The sequence below is a fragment of the Schistocerca americana genome, chromosome X (genome assembly GCF_021461395.2).
Source record: "Schistocerca americana isolate TAMUIC-IGC-003095 chromosome X, iqSchAmer2.1, whole genome shotgun sequence".
Lineage (NCBI taxonomy): Eukaryota > Metazoa > Arthropoda > Insecta > Orthoptera > Acrididae > Schistocerca > Schistocerca americana.
Window position 1 is genome coordinate 774,594,590 of NC_060130.1, and position 14,865 is coordinate 774,609,454.

The following is a 14,865-nucleotide window of genomic DNA, read 5'->3' on the forward strand; positions in this document are numbered from 1 at the left end:
TGCTTACTGTTACAAGCATGTATCAGATTACCTATGCAGGGACGTGCGGGGAACGTTTCCTTCATTTGCGAGCATCAGTGTCACGAAAGGTGATTAAGTTGCATCATAGGTTCGTACGAAACTGTTACTTACTGGACGTTTTCCAAATAGTTCTGCACTGTCAGCTATGAAAAAGAATTACATGGTGTATCGGAACAAGTATATGATTAAATTGTAAACATGCCAGCAGTTGGAACACACTATCATTCATGATGTGGAGATATTGTCTGAAAGAAACGTCTCGTTCGGCGTACCTCATGGAAATGTGATACGATCGTTACGTTTGCACCTTTTTAAGGTTATACAGCTGTACACGAGGAATTAACGTATATAGCAAATGTTGCCGAAATGTAGAAGAGCTTGCAGATGATCATCTCCTAGCAGAGACACTGACAGCCGACCCTCTGGGTAACAAATAAAATGTAATGAATATAAACGGAAGAAAAGATTTGATAAGATATGACGTCACGACCGGACGTCAGTCAGTGGGAATGGGCGTAAAGTATCTGTCTGGAGTTACTGCAGGTGGGACGAATACGAACATTTAGCCATACTGTGTGAGACGGGCTGCGTTTTATTAGAAGAAATCAAATGAAGTGCTGTTTATGTGCATTGGAGGATAATTACAAAATATTCATTCGACCAATTCATTAATCTTGTTCGTAGGTCTGGGACTCTTACCAAATTGGATTAACGGAAGATGGAGAAAAATACTCAAATCAGAACTGCTTGATTTGACATGAATCTGTTTGGTAAGTGCAAGAACGTCATAGAAAATCTCACCGAACTCCAGTCGGAGACACGATACAAGATGTGAGATGTGCGTCAGGGATATTTTTAACCTAAAAATTTCGAGAGCTTACAGTCCAAAGCGAGTCAAGAAACTTATTACTTCTGCCTCTTACAAGAATAATATGTGTAACAATAGAGAAATTCGGGCGTACGTAGAGAGTTAATGTCTACCTTTCTCCCCGTGCACGATTCGCGAAAGGAACCAGAAGGGGGAAAATTCTTCTGATGCATTAAGCTCTAAATATGATAAGTTGTGGAATACAAATTTTGATGCAGATGTAACAGTGAAATGTGATCTCATATAGATATTTTAAAGATATTTTATTTAATACAAACAGTCACATGAAAATTCTGCTTTCGTTTTTATACTTGCGGCGCTGTTGGGTTTACTGTCTAGTTTCACGTAGAGAAATTCTGCAACTCAAATCTTCTGTGTTGTAGAAACGACGTAAAAATTTGGTAACGGAGTAATATTGCCGCTAGCTGTGCTGCATGCAATGTGAAGTAGCGGAGAGTGTCGCTAACTGGTTTGCTGAGGGTCGTCAGTTCAAACTTTATCACCAGCACATATTTGTTATCTAGTATTTATCATTTCTGGAAAGTTCTAAAAATTTCTTCCGTTTATAATATTTGCAGATTCTGGAATATTCGATGTTTGTATAAACTGCAGCACTCTCCATCCAGGAGGCAGTTCTGTTCTTTCTGTACGTTGGTGTCCGTAATAAAGGTGCTTACAGTGCTAAAAATTGTACCTAATTGACGACCATGTTTTCGGATTTGGACTTCATTGTGATTACGACGTGTCAGTGTGATGTAAACTAAAATCTCCGTAGCACAAATCTGAATAACCATAGTGGTTGCGTGGACGAAACAACAGTAAGTAAAACTTCTGAGAAACCCAGAGCGTGTAACTTACGACTGCTGCTCTACAATAACCCAGTAAAACATCTCCATGAATCCCACACAGGCTGTGTTGCCCATGTATACAAGTAAAACGTGCTGTAGTATACAGAGTAATTTACAAATCCTATTACAGGCTTCTTGGGGTTGTACAGAGATTTAGTGGATAAAATTGTGATAAGGAACCCGTGTCCAGAAATATACCGTATGGCTATAAAGTAAGTTTGAACATCGAATCCGTTTCAAATCTCCCGCTTCAAGGCACGCACGCAAACTGAGAACAGGGCGCCGTCGCCAACCCCTTTTGTAATTATGACGTCACAAACTATTTTCGGCCGACTACAACAACGGCTGCAAGAAGCTGATACGTTCTCTACTTTCAGGGTTGGCTGTGGTGGTCCACAGACGTCTCAAACTCCCGACTTTGAACAGAACGTCACGTAGAAGATCCTAGGAGGAGTACTCGAAATATATTGTCCGTGCCATGATCTCCTGTAGAGCGCACAAGTAAGAGCTCACTCATTGTCTCTGCTGTGTCCGTACCGTGAAGCGAGTTATTTGAAAATGATCCACTCTTCAACCTTATTTTATAATCAACCGGTACATTTCCTGACATGAATTCCTTATCAAATTTCTATCTATTAAATCCTTTTTGCGATACCGTAATAGGAGTTGTGAAAAACCCTAAATAGATTCCGTCGCCTTATGCAATAAATCATCATTATCGTCCTTTTTTTTTTTCGTTAGTCATCAGTCTTCTGACTGGTTTGATGCGGCCCGCTAAGAATTCCTTTCCTGTGCCAACCTCTTCATCTCAGAGTTGAGATGAGACTTCTGAGGTTATCAGTACCTTAGAACTTAGAACTACTTAAACCTAACTAACCTAAGGACACCACACACATCCATGCCCGAGGCAGGATTCGAACCTGCGACCGTAGCGGTCGCGTGGTCCCAGACTGTAGCGCCTAGAACCGCTCGGCCACCCCGGCCGGCTTGCTGGATGTATTCCAGCCTCTGTCTTTCTCTACCGTTTTTCATTCAAATATGTATCAACTATAGCATTGCTTTGCTTATGTGCATGAAGAGGAATAACCTAAAAACTTTCAACTGAAACTAACTCGGGACCATTGCCTTTCATGGGCTAGTGCTCTGCCGACTAAGGCACCCAAGCACGACCCACGACTTGTCCTCACAGCTTTACCTCCGCCAGTATCATGTCTTCTACCTCCCAAATTCACAGAAGCTCTCCTGCGAGAAGTGCTTCTGTGAGGTTTGGAAGGTAGGAAACGAGATAATGGCGGAGGAAAAACTGTCAGGAGAGATTCTGCGAAGTCTGGAAGGTAGGAGACGAGGTACTGACGGAGGTATAGCTGTCAGGAGAGCTTCTGTGAAGCCTGGAAGGTAAGACACGAGGTACTGTCGGAGGTAAAGCTGTCAGGAGAGCTTCTGTGAAGTCTGGCAGATAGGAGACGAGGTACTGGCGGAGGTAAAGCTGTCAGGAGAGATTCTGCGAAGACTGGAAGGTAGGAGACGAGGTACTGTCGGAGGTAAAGCTGTCAGGAGAGCTTCTGTGAAGTCTGGAAGATAGGAGACGAGGTACTGGCGGAGGTAAAGCTGTCAGGAGAGATTCTGCGAAGACTGGAAGGTAGGAGACGAAGTACTGGCGGAGGTAAAGCTGTCAGGAGAGATTCTGCGAAGACCGGAAGGTAGGAGACGAGGTACTGGCGGAGGTAAAGCTGTCAGGAGAGATTCTGCGAAGACTGGAAGGTAGGAGACGAGGTACTGGCGGAGGTAAAGCTGTCAGGAGAGCTTCTGTGAAGTCTGGAAGATAGGAGACGAGGTACTGGCGGAGGTAAAGGTGTCAGGAGTGATTCTGCGAAGTTTGGAGGTTAGGAGACGTGGTATTAGCGGAGGTAAAGCTGCGGGGACGGGTCGTGAGTCGTGCCTAGGTAGCTCAGCCGGTGTCGGCACGGCAGCCCACCGTGTCCCGTCAGAGGGCTGGCAGCCGTCTGTAATAATAATAATAAAAATAATAATAACAACAATAATAAAAACTACGTGAAGTGTTGAGTGATGAACTCGAAGGGGTGTCATTTGACGTCCGCTCAAACCAAATGCCAAGAACAATGATGGTGGAAAAAATGGTCGGTGGAGTACTCCGAGTCTCGGTCCGGCACACAATTCTAGTCTTCCAGGAAGTTTCATTTCAGCACACACTCCGTTGCAGAGTGAAATTTCATTCTGGAAACTTTCAACTGTTTCCATCAGCGCCGCCGGCCGTGGTGGCCAAGCGGTTAAAGGCGCTACAGTCTGGAACCGCGCGGTCGCTACGGTCGCAGGTTCGAATCCTGCCTCGGGCATGGGTGTGTGTGATGTCCTTAGGTTGGTTAGGTTTAAGTAGTTCTACGTTCTAGGGGACTGATGACCTTAGAAGTTAAGTCCCATAGTGCTCAGAGCCAGAGCCATCAGCGCCACGATACCACCGGCTGTTACAGAATTTAAAGTGCCTCTATCTGAGGGTGAGCCTATAGTGGCTAAAAAATTAAGTAATGAAAGCACAAAACATTTAGAAACAACATTATTTACGTAAGCAGTTCTCCATAGTATGCAACACAAAGCATCCGCTATTTTAACCTAGATGCACGTTCAACGACCATAATGTGAAAGCTATATTATCGCAAACGGTTGGCCACATTCTTGAAATAATATCGCTAACGTATCGCCATACGCCGAGGATCGCAGGATATTAGACAGAGGCTCCATATTATGGAGGAGACAGATTATAAGTCGCAGTGTGGCCATGCATGCCGGCCGCTGTGGCCGAGCGGTTCTAGGCGCTTCAGTCCGGTACCGCACTGCTGCTAAGGTCGCAGGTTCGAATCCTGAATCGGGCATGGATGTGTGTGATGCCCTTAGGTTAATTAGGTTTAAGTGGTTCTAAGTCTAGGGGACTGACGACCTCAGATGTCAAGTTCTTTAGTGCTTAGAGCCATTTGAACCATTTTTTGGCTATGCATATTTACGTCTTCCGTGGTTTCTGTAAAGCACTTAATGTGAATGTAGGGATGGTTTTTAGTGTGAATGTAGGGATGGTTTACCAATTCTTGGCCAACAGAGCTACTGTTCCGCCACTACTAACCAGATGTCAAAAGGATTTTAAACGTTAAGCGGGCTTCTTTTATGTTCTCATATTTGCTTGAGAACTACCTGTCTGTAAGTACTGTTGATCTGGAATAGCTTGGACGTATTTCTAAAGCAGTTAAATGTCTTGGCCACGTGATGATATTGGTTTGTAGTATAACGAAGTCCATTACTTCGATTATATCTCAGTTTTGTTAGTGCTGAGAAGCGACAAGATGCAATAGGTTCAATACTTCATCTCTTTTCTAATTAGGTTTTGTTGAATAACGTATCATCATTATCCGCTGCATTCGTACAACTAATTCGACGAAATTTCGGTGTTTTGATTTTCATCTTCACCGGTAATTAAATCATCCGCGATTCGCAGTTAATGAATGTCAGTGTTAATGTTATAAAATTGCGCACAATTTTAGCTATTTTTTAAATGATTGCATAATGGCAGTATCAGCTGCAGAAGTCACATTAATGTAAATTTCTCACCTGGGAGCATATGTACGAACGCAGGGATAGTTCGGATTTATGCAGTATTATGCTAGAAGTGTGAAAAGTGCCTTGTGCAGCAGTTACGGAAATAAAAGCTAACTGCGAATTTTTTACTCCAAAGAACTAGATGGGCAGTCCACGAGCAGCATTTTTCAAGGTCCCATCTGAAGCAGTGGAAAATTGTATGAAGGAGAAAGGATGTGTGAAGGGCTGATGTCACGGAAAGATAACCACGCAAAGCGACGTCCTTCCTTAGGAAAAAAAGGACTTCTGGTGAAGGAAAAGAGCAGATTAACAAAAACATCCTTAACATCTCAGGAAACGCGTAAGCACTGCTACAAATGACAAAAGGAGCAAGGATTAATGAAAGGCCCATGTATGTTTACTAGCTTTGCTGCTATCTGTTCTACTGGAGTGCAGAGATGACGTTGTAGAATATTCCGTTGGTTAACGTGAGAAAACCAAAAAATAAGGATGCCGAATATGCTCCGTTATCCTCGTTTCCAAAACCAAAATACCCTTTTCATTGAATTCGAACATTTGTACAAGCAAAGTGTAATTTTGTCATTTTTTTACATTTTGGATTGGTTATTAATAGGAAATTCTTTCCATAGTCCTGTACAATAATGATAAATATTACAAAAATATTTGATATGCCAGTGCAAATGGATTTCTGAGCACGTACGTACATTCATAAAATCTGAAACACCATCGTAAAAGTTTTGGGTTATTCAGGAAGTACAGATATAAATGTGGATTGCAGCTGGTCTGCAGCGTTTTAAAAATGAGTGTCCTTGAAGTGTCTGTAAGAAAACTATGAGTTTCCCTGTTCTTCAGTCTTACACACTATCTGACAGGAGGTCCGTGGCGTTGATTTGGTTAGATGCATACTTTTCGTTTCAAAAGATCCATAGTGAGGACATCTTCCAGGACTTTGAAAATATCAGAAGATAAGTGTACCTAATAAATATTTACAACGAAAAATAAACTTTCTATTGTTCCTTCCACAGATCCCAAGTGGAATGTTCCTCACTGATGTGGAATAAATCAGAAAATCTTAAAACATAGTTTAATTTACAATGTAATAGCAAATTTGTCTCCAATCATGCAGATGTTCAACGCACTAAGGTGATATGATAATTTTAGGCTATTGTAGCCATGCGTAACTAAACAGAAAAATCATTTTACTACACCTATTTACAATGATCGCATTACTGCACTGAATTTGTACAGAAGTCAGTTCGTACGTAATACTCGCATTATTTTCTGTTATTAGTAACATATACACATCAGTTGCTTCTACTAATTGTAAGAAATTCGTCAATGAGGTGTAAGGAGCTGGCGATATACAAATCCTTTAGATTCCCCTTAAAATTAATTTCATTAGTATTTAAGCTTTTTATGGCTCCTGGTAAGTTATAAAAATGTGTTTTCGGAATAATAGACACCTTTTCGGACTAAAGTAAGAGACTGCAAAGATTATTGTTATTTCTAGTATTGATACCATGAACTGAGTTGTTGGTTTGAGAAAAAGAGATATATTTCTAACGAAAAATTTTATTTAGGAATATGTATGCACAAAATATAAAGAAAGACTGTTAAAACGTCGCACAAGAGACGTAACATGTAAGCAGGACAGAATTACAAATAAACTGTATTAGTGCGGATGTTTATGGAATGCATGTATGAGTGCTTATTTTCTGAACCAATCCTTTAAACAAAAGTGTGCAGACGAAGTGATTTTCCCTCTCATCATCCCTTCACAGAAACGTCAATAACAGTTCGTTATTGCCAGTATTATACGGTAATTATTTACTGTCTTTACATGACAATTAATGTCTCTCGCTCACCATCGAAACAATTACAGCTGCGTAGGTGCTTTGCGCCAGTATTTCTCTAAATATTGTGCTTTACTATGTAAGAATATTTAGCAGTTAATCAGGTATATAACAATCAAGATTATGTTATTGCACCACGATCCGGTAACTGATAGATTTGCATTGTTTACATTAAGTACACAGAAGATATTACGAAACACAGCCATTGCTACCTGTCGATTAAATCGACTCGACAAACGATATGCGTGACCTCCGTGTATTACGAGCGTGCTAGTTGTTTATTAACATGTTTTAATCCTAGGTGTGCAAGTAATAACAAAAACAAACGAAAACTTAAAATATAAAACCCTTAAGTTTTGAGTCGCTATGAAGTGCATATTGTGATTGTTATTAAGCGGCTGTTGCAGGCGCAGTGAGCAGGCACGTGTGTGCACGTGTCCCTGATGCGAGGGGTGGGGGACTCACCGCTGTCGACAGCGGCGAGGCTGCCGTCGACGGTGAAGGTGGCGGCGCGCGCCAGCTGCAGCTGCAGCGGCAGCAGTAGCAGTAGCAGCGGCATGGCGGGCTGTGGCGTGCGGCGGCTGCGGCTGCGGCTGCGAAGTGCGCGCTGCGGCGGCGGCTGGCTCACTGAGGCACGCCGCGCTGCGCCGCACACCTGCACCGTTCTCACGCCACTGCGCCGCCCCTGCCCAAACAATCTCCCTCCCTAGTTTAATTGCAGATTAGTCCACGCCATCTGATCTGCTCGCACACCGTAACGTGCAGAGCTAGCTAGCATGCGAAATGGTGAGCTGAGCCGGCCCCGAATGCCTCTCTGCGTGGGATTACAGTTCGATGGTGTGATATACCTGCTTCGTTGGAAATGATGTTTACCTGGTTTCCTCATTCCTGTTTAGCTGAATGTCGGGCTCTTTTCCTATTTAAGGCTCAGAAACAGAATACAAAATGAGCTAACAGCCAAAACAGAAAAAATGCTATATGTGGGGTGAGCATGAATAAAACCGAAAAAATGCACAGACGGATTCCCGAATGGAATTAGAGGAAAAAAGGTCCAATGAACATTTTTCCTGAAATGCATCGTTGCCACGATAGATGGCGCTGACGAATGAAAGTTCCTCTAAACACGTGTCTACGTCTATACGTGATTACTCTGCTATTCACAATAAAGTGCCTGGCAGAGGGTTCAATGAACCACCTTCAAGCTGTCTATCTACCGTTCCACTCTCGAACGGCACGCGGGAAAAACGAGCACCAATTTTTCCGTGCGAGCCCTGATTTCTCTTATTTTATCGTGATGATCGTTTCTCCCTATGTAGGTGAGTGCCAACACAATGTTTTTTCAATCGGAGGAGAGAACTGGTGATTGAAATTTCATGAGAAGATCCCGTCGCAACGAAAAACGCCTTTGTTTTAATGAGTGCCACTTCAATTCACGTACCACTTCTGTGACACTATCTCCCCTATTTCGCGATAATACAAAACGAGCTGCCCTTCTTTGTAATTTTTCGTGTCATCCGTCAGTCCCACCTGATGCGGATCCCACACCGCACAGCAATACTCCAGAATAGGGCGGACAAGCGTGGTGTAAGCGGTCTCTTTAGTAGACCTGTTACACCTTCTAAGTGCTCTGCCAATGAATCGCAGTCTTTGGTTTGCTCCACCCACAACATTATCTATGTGATTGTTCCAATTCAGGGTCTATGTAATTGTAATTCCCAAGTATTTAGTTGAGTTTACAGCCTTCAGATTTGTGTGACTTATCGCGTAATCGAAATTTTGTGGATTTCTTTTAGTACTCATGTGAATAACTTCACACTTTTCCTTATTCAGGGTCAACTGCCACTTTTCGCACCATACAAATATCTTATCTAAATCATTTTGCAAGTCGTTTTGATCATCTGATGACTTTACAAGACGGTAAATGACAGCATCGTCTGCAAACAATCTAAGGCGGCTACTGAGATTGTCTCCTATGTCGTTAATATAGATCAGGAACAATAGAGCGCCTATAACACTTCCTTGGGGAACGCTGGATATTACTTCTGTTTTACTCGATGACTATCCGTCTATTACTACGAACTGTGACCTTTCTGACAGGAAATCACGAATCTAGTCGCACAACTAAGTCGATACTCCGTAGGCACGCAGTTTGGTTAGAAGACGCTTGTGAGGAACGGTGTCGAAAGCCTTCTGGAAATCTAAAAATATGGAATCAATTTGACATCTCCTGTCGATAGCACTTATTACTTCATGAGTATAAAGAGCTAGTTGTGTTTCACAAGAACGATATTTTCTGAAACCGTGCTATGTGTCAATAAATCCTTTTCTTCGAGGTGCCGTGCGTTCCTTGCTTGTTGTGGGCTGTGTTACTGACGCAGCGTATTCTAAGCAGCAGAATGGTTCGGTATTCATGTCAGCAACAAGCCGAGATGGTGTTTGTGTACGGCCAAGGAGATGGAAGCGGTCGAGAGGAAGCACGGCTACAGCAAAACAAGTGTCCTCACAGACACCAACTACGTCATACAACATTTGAGGCCCTGTTTGGACGTTTGTGTCATCGTGGGTCCTTTCAGAGAGACGAAAGTGCAGGGAGGCGGCGGACTGTGCGTACACCAGATTTGGAGGACCAGCTCCTGCAGTATACTGTAGAACGCTGTCCACTCTCCCTTAATCGGCACGTGCTCTTAACATGGTCTGGGATCTTAATGTGACTGATTTTACTGATGTGAAAATCTCTTGATTTTAGGGGCCTTAACTTTTGCAAACTGATGTACAGATCGTTGCCGAAACATTTCATGTGGAGATGTTAGATCTCTTTACAAACTGACTGCTAATGTGAAGTTTGTTTCTTATCTTTCTGAAAAAAAGGTTTAAATATGTTGAAACCATGGTTAAGGTTAATTGAATACCACCATTTATTGCAAATAGTTGGCTGTCTTATTCTGCTGCTGTTCTGTAACCGTTGCTGAAGTGCAGCCATGTTCAAGATGCTGTGTACAATGTTATAGGACATATTTGAGATCCTATCGTATTAAGTGACATACATGTCATTGCTATAGAAGTACGTAATGTAAGTAGACTCACATTAATGCTTCCGTGTGTACAGTTATTTTCTAGAAATCTGTGTGCATACCGTTGTTTGCTCCTTTGTATCAGATGCTTTTGACGATGGGTAATAAACCGGAAAACCGGTTTTGGCAAATAAAATATTTCTAGTGCAACTTATGGTGTATAGAAGACGTCCTTCAACAAATACCTGAAAGATGCGGGGCACCAAGCGTTCAAGAGTTTCGCATATCTTAAGAGCTACCAGCACTTTCTCAGCAGAAAAGATGTGTTTCACAATAGCGAAAATGAACAAGTGCTAATAGCTGTTAAGGTATACCTTTTAGGGCCCATGTTCACTAGACTTCCTGCTACGAATATCCGTTCCTGTCCTGTCACATCCCTGAATAATGGCCATTACTCCTCTGACACCCTCCGTATGGTATGTACAAGAATGAAGAAGGAAAAATAAAAATGGAAGACCAAGAACGAAGTGCACGGGAAAGAAAGGTTATAGGACAGGAATGTTGTCTTTCCTCCCGATTGTTCAATCTATACGTCCAAGATGCAGTGAGGGAAATTTAAAAAAAAAAACTTTAGGGGTGGTATAAAAATTCAGGGTGGAAGGATGTCAGTGATAAGATTCGCTGTGATACTGCCAACCTCAATGAACGTGATGAAGAATGCCAAATGGAATGAACTATAATTAGCACGCACTATGGATTAAGAGCAAACCGAAGAATGACAAAATTAATGATTAGAAGCAGAAATGAGTTTAACAATATACTTATCAACATTGGGGACCACAATGAAGACGAAGTGAATGAGTTCTGCTACCTTGGAAGCAACATATGACGGGCGAAGTAAGGATATAAAATGCGGACTAGCACAGCCACAGAGGGTGTTCTTAGTCAAAAGAGGCCTACCAGTATCAAACATTAGCTTTAATTTTAGCAAGAAATTTATCAGAATGAAAGTGAATCAAAGACTATAGACAAATTGGAAGAGATGAGAATCGAAGCGTTTGAGTTATGGTGCTATGGAAGAATGTTGAAAACTGGATAGACTTGAGATACTGTATGAAGAGGCACCCTGCAGAATCGCTGAGCCGGCCGCTGTGGCCGAGTGGTTCTAGGCGCTTCAGTCTGGACCCGCGCGACCACTACGAACGTAGGTTCGAATCCTGCCTCGGGCATGGACGTGTGTGATGTCCTTAGGTTACTTAGGTTTAACCTTCAAGCGCTCGCGTGGGCGGTGAAGTGACCGCCGCCTTTTTGCAATTTCGCTCCGTACTTACTCCACAAAGGTAACGAGGCGGCGGGAGGGACATTTATTCTCTATTTGCACCCTTTTCCGACGGATGCTGCTCAAAGTTCGTCCAAGTTGCACGTCTCTGTTTCTCAGGACAAGTTCAAATAGGTCCGAACATGAGACTATTTCTAGCACGAGCGCATGAAGGTTAAGTAGTTATAAGTTCTAGGGGACTGATGACCTCAGATGTTAAGTCCCATAGTGCTGAGAGCCATTTTAGAATCGCCGAGGAATGGAAGATGTGGGAAACACTGAAAAGAAAAAGGGGCAAGATCATAAAACGTGTCAAGGCGTCAGGAATTAACTTTCATAAAAGTAGAGGAAGCTGCAGAGGGTAAAAGCTGTAGGGGATGACAGAGACTGGAATATACCCATCAAATATCAAATAACTGAGAATACTGGGTGTAAGTGCTTTTCTGGGATGAAGAGGTTGGCTCAGGAGAACAATACTGGTTGCACCAAACCAGTCACAAGTTCGACTACACAAAAAAAAAGCTTCCGGGGAATTACCGTGTGGCTAAAGCATTAAAATATTAACATAGTACAGTGAAATTGTTGTTCGTGAGTTTCTACAATTTTTGTCAAAATTATACAGAGAAGGTCTGTTTACGGACTACGTAGAGCGTCCAAATATAGTTTTGCTCCACCTTCTAATTTGAGAGCGTATGTGGGCTTAGATTCAAGGAGAATTGGGAATTAAATGATAATACTTACCAAAAAATATGGTTTTATTTTGAAATAAAAAATTAACATTAACCAAAATAAAGGCAATCTGTCTGAAAGAGCATATCTTTTCACAATAATGAAATATTGATCTGCTCCAAATTCAGTATCGTCATAATCAGTAGGGCAATAGCGACTCCAGCCCACTTTGAGCTTAAATGTCAACTGAAAGTCATACAGCTCCAGGACAAACGCATGTTGTCCCACATGAAGGTCGCCTAGATGCAGGACTGACCTGCTGTGTCTCCAGTAACTTGATATGCAGTTTTGCCAACAAGCCTCTTAAGCAAACATACTGATGTCGTGTATAGGGAACAACAAAGGCTAAAAACGCTTAACGGCATTTTTTTAAAAATATAAGCCAAGCAACAGAGATGTAGCTTACAACAGGACAGGGCTGTGTACTCAGTGGCGGATGCATCCCGAGAACTGGTAAATATTAGGCTTATGACACCTCCATGACGCTTACTGGACGCCCATATCCACAGAGTAATGTACACTCAGAGACGAGGAATAGCGGAAATGACGAGGTCCAAGTACAGTCAAAGAACAACTTACACATAATCAGTGTGTGCAGTAGAACATTTCTGTGGAGAAACAGGGTTGGACTCTGGGATGCAACTCAGGAAGTGATCGTCACTAGAGCGTACCTACATTGTGCGTGGGAGCTACCCAGGAAGTCTTTGACAGCGAGAGTATTGGTGAGCTATCTCTTGTGTCGCTCCAGACGATGGGATAGGAGTACGTGATAGTCGCAATTTGGTAGAGTGCTTAGATGATCTTTCGGTAACACTTCACCTCCTCCACAGATTTTACTTCCATCTCTCGCATGTAACCTGTCGAGTTCCTTAACTTACAAACCCCTCGGGAGTTTGCTTAATGTCTTCCTTGTTTGGGCTTTCAGCAGCTGCTGATGGATCCACGAGTTCTCCACGCAGATCCACAGTCACTGCTAGTCATCCTGTTTTCAGCTCTCTCTTCAGGATGCAACATAGGATCTCCATTTTTTGTATCAGGTGTGGAGTTATTTGAGGCAATTAATTAGCTATCTGCATTATAGTGGACCAGTGGATCAGATAGGTCGGTCATAGAGCTGTCCCTGTTAATAGGCTACGATCTACAGTTATGATCAATTGTAGCCTCAGAGTTAATGGAATGCAACAAGTCCACTAAAGAGACAGCTTACGCTACACTCGTTCTTCCTCTGTTAAAATATTGCTGCGCGGTGTGGGATCCTTACCAGGTGGGATTGACCGAGGACATCGAAAGGGTGCAAGAAAGGGCAGCTCGTTTTGTATTATCGCGTAATAGGGGAGAGAGTGTGGCAGATATGATACGCGAGTTGGGATGGAAGTCATTAAAGCAAAGACGTTTTTCGTCGCGGTGAGATCTATTTACGAAATTTCAGCCACCAACTTTCTCTTCCGAATGCGAAAATATTTTGTTGAGCCCAACCTAGATAGGTAGGAATGATCATCAAAATAAAGTAAGAGAAATCAGAGCTCGAACAGAAAGGTTTAGGTGTTCGTTTTTCCCGCGCGCTGTTCGTGTGTGGAATGGTAGGGAGACAGTATGATTGTGGTTCGATCAACCCTCTGCCAAGCACTTAAATGTGAATTGCAGAGTAATCATGTAGATGTAGATAGGAAGAGCAAGGAATATTCATAAAAAAGCTCAGCCCAAAATCCAGTAGGCACCATCGGATTTGAGAATTAGAACCCAGAAGAAGCACAAAGAGTGAAGAAGAATTCCACGTAACCAGTAGCAGTGAAGACCTTCACGAGTAGCAGTGCAGAACTTTGCCAAGGAGCCTGCATGAGCGGAGGATCACAGCCCAGCAGTCTGCAGTGTTATACCGACGCACAGCTTGCAACAGCACAGGGACACAGAGCGGCAGAAAAAGTAGCCAATGATGGTAGCGGTGGATGCGCAGTTGAGGTGTTGAGATCAAATGGCGGACATATCACTTAAAAGTAGTTCTGAGATATATTGTAAAAACTATATAATCATGAATAGTACTACTTCCAAACCTTATAGTTACTTCAACAAGCTCATTAGGAAGAATACAATCTTATACAAAAATTTGTTATCATAGAATAGAGGAAAATAACAGAAAACGATAATAGAAAATGAATTACATGTCCCCGCTCTGATCTAAATGACACTCATTTTACCACAAGTATCATGTAACCAAAAAAAGTATGTTTTCAAGTAAAATATTATTTTTAATTATTTCAACATGTACACACACATTCCTATTATTTGTACAAACAATCCTGTTGGACGAACATCCGCAAGTGAGCATTGTGCAAGAGGTTGAAAATACCGCTTCAGCTGTAAATTTCTTTTATTATCACGACAGGTTTGGGGTCTCATAAGCCCATCCTATATATATATATATATATGTATATATATATATATATATATACATATATATATATATATATATATATATATATATATAGGGTGAGTCACTTAACATTATCGCTGGATATATTTCGTAAACCACATCAAATACTGACGAATCGATTCCACAGACCGAACGTGAGGAGAGGGGCTAGTGTAATTGGTTAATACAAACCATAAAAAAATG

The 14,865-nt window shown here is 42.1% G+C and overlaps 1 protein-coding gene across 1 annotated transcript in view; it reads right to left on the bottom strand.

Moving 5' to 3' along the window:
- Nucleotides 1–7,798, bottom strand: part of LOC124555265 — a 516,239-nt gene extending 508,441 nt beyond the window's left edge. The window contains exon 1 of the mRNA XM_047129133.1: nt 7,659–7,798. Within this exon, the coding sequence (XP_046985089.1) occupies nt 7,659–7,752 (94 nt within the window). The 5' untranslated portion in view covers nt 7,753–7,798. The remainder of the gene's footprint in view (nt 1–7,658) is intronic.
- Between the last annotated feature and the right edge of the window lie 7,067 nt (nt 7,799–14,865).